Source organism: Oryctolagus cuniculus, chromosome 9 (genome assembly GCF_051225735.1).
Source record: "Oryctolagus cuniculus isolate XC-2025 breed Fujian yellow rabbit chromosome 9, ASM5122573v1, whole genome shotgun sequence".
In the NCBI taxonomy this organism is placed as follows: Eukaryota; Metazoa; Chordata; class Mammalia; order Lagomorpha; family Leporidae; genus Oryctolagus; species Oryctolagus cuniculus.
Window position 1 is genome coordinate 109,329,340 of NC_142875.1, and position 9,186 is coordinate 109,338,525.

General features: G+C 44.4%; 1 protein-coding gene across 1 annotated transcript; it reads left to right on the plus strand.

Moving 5' to 3' along the window:
- The first annotated feature begins 3,335 nt into the window (after positions 1-3,335).
- Positions 3,336-7,898, plus strand: LOC138843715 (uncharacterized). Its single transcript, XM_070048457.2, has 4 exons — positions 3,336-3,429; positions 4,326-4,361; positions 5,287-7,042; positions 7,799-7,898. The coding sequence occupies exons 3-4, from the start codon at positions 5,329-5,331 to the stop codon at positions 7,807-7,809; spliced, it is 1,725 nt and encodes a 574-aa protein (XP_069904558.2). The 5' UTR covers positions 3,336-3,429; positions 4,326-4,361; positions 5,287-5,328; the 3' UTR covers positions 7,810-7,898.
- Positions 7,899-9,186: the final 1,288 nt, after the last annotated feature.

Here is a 9,186-nt window from a genome sequence, read left to right on the forward strand (position 1 = left end):
ATTTATTATGACAATCAGATCAAGAATACAAAGGAATCCAGCCATTCCACTACAGGGAATGTATCCAAAGGAAAAGAAATCAGCGTATGAAAGAGTGATCTGTACCCCCATGTTTACTGCAACTCAATTCACAACAGCTAAGATATGGAATCAATCCAGATGTCCATCTCTGATGACTGGATAAAGAAATTATGGTATATATACCACATATATGAAATACTACACAATGGTAAAAAAATAAATGAAATCCTGTCGTTTGCAACAAAATGGAGCAAGTTATACTTCCATTATACTTAGTGAAATAAGGTAGTACAAAAAAGACAAATACCATATGTTCTCACTGATCTGCGAGAACTAATAGAGTACCTAAAAAGTAATCTATAGGTGTGAAATTGACACTCTGAGATGTGATGATTGTTTAGAGCCCTTGTCTCTACTGTTAAGGAGCAGTTTTGTTTTCTTCATACTATTTGTTGAACTCTTTACTTAGTGTAGGGTTAATCTTACGAATATAGAGTTAACTGAAAATAGATCTTGGTTAAAAAAAATAAGAATGGGAATAGAAGATGGAGGAGGATGAAGGATAGAGTGAGGGCAGGAAGGAGGGTTGGGTGGGAAGAATCACTAGGTTACTAAATTTATATATATGAAATTCATGTAGCTTGTATACCTTAATTTTTTAAAAAAATTAATTAATCAGAAAAAAAAAATAGAACACAAGGGAAAACAGAATTTAGGATTTAGGCCACCGGCTACAGTACTGCTCATTGCCTTAACCCCACCCATCCTACATGATATTCTAACCTTTTGGTTCTTCCGTACTCTCTGTTTTGGTTGTGTCTGGTGAAGTTCTTAGCTAGTATTCATTCTTTAATGACACATTAATCTCTGTGTTTTACTTCTAGCATTGGAGCAGGTTAGGAAAAGGAGCTGAGCTGAGTGATATTTGGAAGAAACACCTGTTCTGTTCCAGGGACCAACAAGCTAAGGACAAGGTTGGCATCTACCATGGCTGCTACTTGTGCAGCCAACCCATCAAGTGTGAGCAGGTCTGCCTGGCTCTCCACTCTGCTCCATGCTCTGACCTTCCTTTCGTCTTGAAGGTTGACCATCAACCACCTCATCAAATAAACTCATCCCCAGTTTCCCTGCTTAATGTGTTTGCAGACAACAGTGACAGTCATCACGATAGAGAGAGGAAGCTAACAGGCTAATGAAATTTCCCTCTGCCTTTTGTATAGCCAAGAAGTCCAGATTAAACTGTTCCATTTCCTACAGAGTTAGAGAAGAATTTCCAACTGCTAATAGATTGTTCCTTCAAATACAACCATAATTATGTCAGGGGACATACCATGTACATTGTTCCCTTACAAGGGCAAAGTCGTCTGCCTCAAACTCCATTTTATTAGAAAGCCTTCCTATACTATTATCTGCTCCCCTTCTGAATGAGCCATAAAGACATATATGTACATAGCACCGAACCCATACATCCTCACTGGGTCAACGGGACATTCATACTGGTTAAAGGTGGTCCAATCAACCACTTTCATCAAAGGATTTCCAGACACATGGCCCTCCCTGCCATACCTCCTACCTACCTGTCACAGCTCTGCACAAACCCAGAACAATAAGAAAAGACCTACACTGGGTCCAAAATGATAAATGGCAGCAGCTGACAATGACACACATAGCTCTTCCACAAAAAGCATGAGAAAGCAACCATGACATACCACAGAACAATCAGTAGCTGAAAGGCCAGGCAGTACCCAAAAAGGCTTTTAAGAAATACAAAAGCTTGCTGTCAATTTTTAAAAATGAAAATGAAAGAGAATGATGACACAATAGACTTCTATTTACAATATCAAATTAGAGAAATATCTAAAACGCATGGGGGAAAAGTCAAGAATATAGAAAAATAAACATAGGACGCATGTATTCTTAAAATAAAACATCAAAAAGTAAGTTTCACAGGGAAAATTGGGAGGAAGAGTCTCACCAAATGGTAGAGAAATTGGTCTACATGGAAAAAAATGTGAGAAACAAGCTCAGAAATTGAATGGAGGGGGCTGGCATTCTGGCATAGCAGATAAGTTCTGCAATGCTGGCATCCCACATGGGTGCTTGTTCATGTCCTGGCTGCTCCACTTCCAACCTGATTCCCTACTAATGTGCCTGGGAAAAGCAGCAGATGATGGTGCAACTATGTGGCTCCCTGCTACCCACGTAGGAGACTTCTGGCTCTTAGACTGAGCCTGGCTCAGCCATAGGTGTTGCTGCCATCTGGAGAGTGAACCAGAGGATGCACAACTTCTATCTCCTGATCACTCCCTCTCTGTACCTCTGACTTAAAAATAAATAAATAAATATTTTTTTAAACAAAGAAGAAGAAATTGACTGCAAAATACAAAGAAATATATAATTGAGGTTTTGGAGGATATGTCAGAAAACATTAATAAAGTATATAATTGTGATCACTAAATTATTAGTGGAAGTGTTTTAAAATATTTCCTACAAAAAATAAGGTCAAAACTGAATCTCATGAAATATGCTATATAGGGAAGAGATTGGAAAAAGTCTTACAGACAAAAATAGCAAGGTTGATTCTAGGAAATGTGTATTCATTTTGGACTACTGTAGATAGCTCAGGCAGAGAAGACATTTATTATAAGACAATGCTTTAGGTTACCTGTATACCACAACACCAGAATTTCCCTGATTAGAGCCAGAGGCAGAGAATTTGGGACATTTTGGTGGGTCTGAGTAGGCTGAGGGTTGACAACCATCACCAAGTATACCCAAAAGAGTTGTTCTCACCAACTTCCATATCAAACAAAAATTATTGCATATCATCAAATAAGTAGGCTATAGTCATACAAAAGAACATAAACCATGGATGATGCAGTTGCAGGTGTAATAATGGTCACAGATTTAGCATTTTCACTTTTAGATGACAATCACAGCTAACACACAAATACTCACATATATACACACACATGAACACTGTAAATGAGAGTTATAACCTCACAAAACAGACTGAACATCAAATTATGAACAAAATTCAATTTTGATATGTGTGCCAAGCTTTGGACACCATTATTTCAAAAACTTTCCTTAATTCACACACTGAAACTTTCAGAAAAACACACTAACACCCTCCACCCAATACTATCCTGCTGGGCTCTGGTCCCAAAGAGAAGTAAGGGATGCGGTTGACATGATGTCAACACAGCCAGACTAATGCTACAACAGGGGAGGTGCACCCAATGTGGACCTCAAAGGTGCCCTTGTTCTGCTCCTATTTATAAAGGGAGCTGCCCAGAGTCTCCCAGCACAGACTTGGGAGCAGCTCCAGAGCCTCCTCCACGATGCTGCTGATCCTGCTGTCTGTGGTCCTGCTGGCCCTGAGCTCAACTCAGAGTGAAAATGGAGGTATGCAGAAAAAGAGGGGGGGAGTGGGGCTCTGTAACTACTTGGGGCATAGGAGACCACTATAGAGAAAAAGAGGGTTTAAGAGAAAGGGGTAGGGGATGAAAAGAAGAATGCACTGTGCAGTTCTTATGACAACTTAGGACATGTTGCATTCTTATTGAATGCCAAAACCTTGAAAGTTAGAGTACCACGGAACATACTACAGACTTTCAACCACAGATCAACAAAGTAAGCTTTGCATTTGTTCAAAGACTCCCTGACAGTGCTGTGAAGGATTCACAAGAATACAGCAAGATTCATAAGACTGATACAGAGGCTAACAGGCTCAGAGATACTATAGCAATCAACAGTGTATGGCAGTGCACTTGCTGTAGAGTGAACGCTGTCAGATGAACTAAGAACATACAGAGCTACTTCAAAAACAGAGAACAGGATGATACATGTGGATCTCTCCACTCAATAAATGGAATTATCAGGGCTCAGGATTCTGAATTTTTTTGCACCAACTGAATATTTCATGCTGCTCTGAGAAGCGTCTCTTTGACACTTGTGAAATGCAACCCCTGATTTCCTCTACCAACAAAGAATGTTAAAGAAGGAAAGTCCTTAATGAAGAAAGAGGATAGAAGAACAGCCCACAGCATTTCCCCTAAACTAGCAGTATGGGTGAGAGATCATAGGGAAGAAGAAGTGGGCTTTTGTATGTTGAGGTCCTGGTTGATCCTCATCCAAGAAACAGTCCTGTCACTACCTTCTCCCTCTCCAAAAGCATTCTAGAAAGGGGCTGCAGAGGAATATTAAGGAATGTCCAGGAGGCCCCTGCTCCACGTAGAACACTTGCCAGCCTTGGTGGATCCTGACTTGACCTTTCTTTTGTCCTATGCTTCTCCTCCTAGAAGTCGACTATGAAGACTATTCCATCCTCACATCAGGTAAAAACTCAAGAATCCCCCATTGAACTCTCTCCTCCCTTTTTTTCACCAGTAATAGATCTGTGATAACTTTTGATCATCACATTTTATACGGCATAATGAATGTTCAAAGGGGTAAAAATATAGCCAAACTTCCTCAAATTGACTCGGGGGACCGTAAACAATTGTGTCATATAATAGAATACAAGTGATTTCAGAATTCAGTGGCAACAGCTGTTTGCCTGTTCACCCAGACCAGAAATGACTGTTGACATGTGACAGACTAATGGGAGCCGTCCAAATTCTCATTCTTCCATTTTTCTCAAAGTCCCTCAAATAGCGGCCTTTTCTTCAATGTTTCCCTCTATAGTTAAGTGGATTCCAAAAAAACCACAAAGAAACAAATGTATCAGTCCTGTTACCCTGTGACTGGGCAGACAGAGGTATCCCATAGCTGATGAAAGCTTAACACATTATTAAGTAAACTGAGTGGTCCATCATGCTGTCTGCCTCGGCACTCTGTCAGTATTCCTCTACATGTGTCTGGGACAAAAAAAAAAAAAAAACTAACATTACTTTCAACACAGGGCTCAAGAGCTCAAATATGGACAAACTTTGCAACTTTTTAGAGTAGCTCACAATAAAAAATAAAAACCTAAGAGACATTTGTACCATCCTGTACTTGGAGATACTTAGTGCAATTCTAAGGTATCCAAGAGCTCCTCTTAGGTCAAATTAGAACAAAAATACTTTTCACAAGAACAAAGAATGAAGCTCTCTACAATATCAGTATATTTTTAATAGGAGTAGTACTTAAGAAAGAAATGTGGATGGGGGAATGTTGCAGCAGGAGACAGGTTGACAGAGTAACATGTGATCAGGTTAGGAGCTAACAATAGACACTCTCAGTCACTAAACTCATCTATTCTTGTGATGCCTCATGAAGAGTATGGAAACCTAGGCCAGACCTCTGCAACAAGTCAAACTGATGATGATAGCCAAGAAACTCGTCATCAGAACAAACCACCGGGCCCAGGAGGCCAACATAACCAGACCCGCCCACCTTTCCCTGGAAACCAAGGTGGACCACCACAGGGAGGCCAACAAAATTCTACTCGCCCACCTCGCCCTGGAAACCAAGGTGGACCACCACAGGGGGGCCAGCAGAATTCTACTCGCCCACCTCGCCCTGGAAACCAGCAGCGACCACCTCAACAAGGAGGCCAACAGAACAACACTAGCCAAGGAAACCAACAGGGAGGCCCCCAGCAGGGAGGACCACAGGGAGGACCACAACAGGGAGGATCCCAACAGGGAGGCCCACAGGGAGGACCCCAACAGGGAGGCCCCCAGCAGGGAGGACCACAGGGAGGACCACAACAGGGAGGTCCCCAGCAAGGAGGACCCCAACAGGGAGGCCCACAGGGAGGACCCCAACAGGGAGGCCCACAGAGAGGAACCCAGCAGGGAGGACCACAGGGTGGACCCCAGCAGGGAGGACCACAACAGGGAGGACCCCAGAGGGGAGGCCCACAAGGAGGACCTCAGCAAGGAGGCCCACAAGGTGGACCCCAGCAGGGAGGACCACAACAGGGAGGCCCACAGGGAGGACCCCAACAGGGAGGCCCACAGGGAGGACCCCAGCAGGGAGGACCCCAGAGGGGAGGCCCACAAGGAGGACCTCAGCAAGGAGGCCCACAGGGAGGACCCCAGCAGGGAGGCCCACAACAGGGAGGCCCACAGGGAGGACCCCAGCAGGGAGGCCCACAGCGAGGACCCCAACAGGGAGGCCCACAGGGTAGACCCCAGCAGGGAGGCCCACAACAGGGAGGGCCACAGGGAGGACCCCAGCAGGGAGGCCCACAGGGAGGACCCCAGCAGGAAGGACCACAACAGGGAGGACCACAGGGAGGCCCACAGCGAGGACCCCAGCAGGGAGGACCACAGGGTGGACCCCAGCAGGGAAGACCACAACAGGGAGGACCCCAGAGGGGAGGCCCACAAGGAGGACCCCAGCAAGGAGGCCCACAAGGTGGACCCCAGCAGGGAGGACCACAACAGGGAGGCCCACAAGGTGGACCCCAGCAGGGAGGCCCACAGGGAGGACCCCAGCAGGGAGGCCCACGGGGAGGACCCCAGCAGGGAGGACCACGGGGAGGACCCCAGCAGGGAGGCCAAAAGGGTAGACCCCAGAAAGGAGGCCCACAAGGTGGACCCCAGCAGGGAGGACCACAACAGGGAGGCCCACAGGGAGGACCACAACAGGGAGGCCCACGGGGAGGACCCCAGCAGGGAGGACCACGGGGAGGACCCCAGCAGGGAGGCCCAAAGGGTAGACCCCAGAAAGGAGGCCCACAAGGTGGACCCCAGCAGGGAGGACCACAACAGGGAGGCCCACAGGGAGGACCCCAACAGGGAGGCCCACAGCGAGGACCCCAGCAGGGAGGACCACAGCGTGGACCCCAGCAGGGAGGCCCACAACAGGGAGGCCCACAGGGAGGACCACGGGGAGGACCCCAGCAGGGAGGCCCACGGGGAGGACCCCAGCAGGGAGGCCCACAGGGAGGACCCCAGCAGGGAGGCCCACGGGGAGGACCCCAGCAGGGAGGCCCGCAGCAGGGTCCACAATCACGTTTTCAAGGAAATAGACCACAAGGCCCTCCCCAAGGACAACCACCACAATAATCCACAGTCAATCACAGGTAAGAGTCCAGTTTATTCTCTATCAAGTCCTATTGCCTAAGCTTCTCTAACTATGGTGCGCCATGAATGAACTTGAAAGATGTTGAAATTATATAGTCCTCAACCCCACTTTTAAAGATTTCTACTCAGTTATTTTGAGATACAGTGGCAAGATGCCATCATTTTAGTTAAGTTCTCCAACATAATTATAGGATTACTCAGAAGCAAGGAGAAGCAAATCCATAAATTAAAGATATCCATGCATGACATGAATGAAAACTTTTCCCATGAAATTGAGACTTTAAAGAGAACTAAAAATGAAAAAATGAGCAATAACTAATTCAATAGCTCAAGTAAAGAAATGCAGTGGAAAGCGTTAACCACAGACTTGGTGAGGCTCAAGAAAGAATATCTGAGCTACAAGACAAATCTTTGGAAATTTTTCAGTCAGACCAACAAAAATAAGAAAGTAGAAAAATTAAAAACAGTGTTGGAGATTTATGGGATACTATCAAATGACCCAACATACAGGTCTTAGGAATTCCTGAAAGAATGGAAAGATAGAATGGATTAGAAGGCCTATTTAGTGAAATAATTACAGAAAACTTCCCAATTTGGAGAAAGAAAGGGACATCCAAGTACAGAAAGTACACAGAACTACTAATAGACATGACCAGAAAAGATGTTCTTATTTCAGAGAAACCAGTAATGGAGCTTGATCTTCTTGCCCACTCAAGTCCTTTCAATAAACTTTCTTCTTTTTTTCTTTCTTTCAGAAAGTGAATAAGAACATAATGTCCCTCAAGTATCCAAGACACTAGAACAACAATGTCATAACCCTATTTTCCATATGCCAATAAAATAATCAGCATGCACTTTCTGATTGTCCTCATCTCTGATTTTCGCTGTATGTGAAACTGTCATTTATGGGATGTGAACACAACAGAAGAGCATTTAGTACCCCTTCTCATCAATGTCTCCAGCAAAATTTCCTCCTCCTGAATGGAATCAAACCAACTCCCAAGTGAAAGAGTTCCACTGTCCTCTTCCCTGGAATCCACTGCACAAATGAAAATTGTTTCATCATTTTCAGGTTCCAGTAATTGGAGGGGAACAGTATAATGGAAGTGAGGAAGATGCACAGGATGAGGCTATCTTTAACATTCCCAAAATAACAGCTCATGGGATCCAGGCAACGAATGTGTTTCTAGGCCTCATCAGTCTAGAACCCACCCTGCCCCATTTCTTCTTTTTGATTGCTCTCTCTATCCTAACCTTTCTTATGGACCCACTATTTTTTTAACAAAAACTGGATGGATTTTATTAAGGAGACAACATATTGCATTTTAGGGGACATGGATTTCGGCATCCTTCATGTTTCTTTTTAACTCTCATTCTTACTGACTCTGGACACATCATAAGCTACTTAAAGCTCTCAGAGTTTCAGTTACCTTCAGATAAAAGAAGACTTACAGGAAAAGTTATCTTCCAAGTAGGCATGTGGCAAAGCAGGTTAAGCCACAACTTGCAATGCAGGCACCCCATATAGGGTGCACTTGCACGCTAGCCTGCTACACCTCTGAGCCAGCTGAGAAGAAGGCAGAAGATGGCACAAGTACTTGAGTCCCTGCCACTCATGTAGGACACCAGGATAGAATTCCTGGTTCCTGTCTTTGCCTGGCCCACTGGGACAATGGAGAAGGAAACCAGTGGATAGAAAATCTCTCTTTTCTCTCACTCTTTTTCCCTCCCTCTCTCTCTCTCTCTAACTTTACTTTTCAAATAAGTAACAAATCTTTTAAAAAATAATACTACATTAATGGGTGCAGTTGAAAGAAAACATTAAAATACAAATTGCCTTCCTATAATTTCATTAAAATATTTATTTTCTTGAAAGACAGAATTATAGCATCAAAGAGAGAAAGAGACAAATAGTCCATCCAATTAGGTTAACACCCCCCAAATGGACACAACAGCTATAGTTGAACAAGGCTAAAGCTAAGAGCTTGGAACACAGTCAGGGTCTCACACGTGGGTGGCAAGAGTTCATATATTTGTGCCATCCTCTACTGCTTTCACAAACACATTACAGGGACTTGGACACAAAGTGGAGCAGCTGGGATACAAACCTGCACCAGCTAACCCACTGCAAGACAATGCTGCC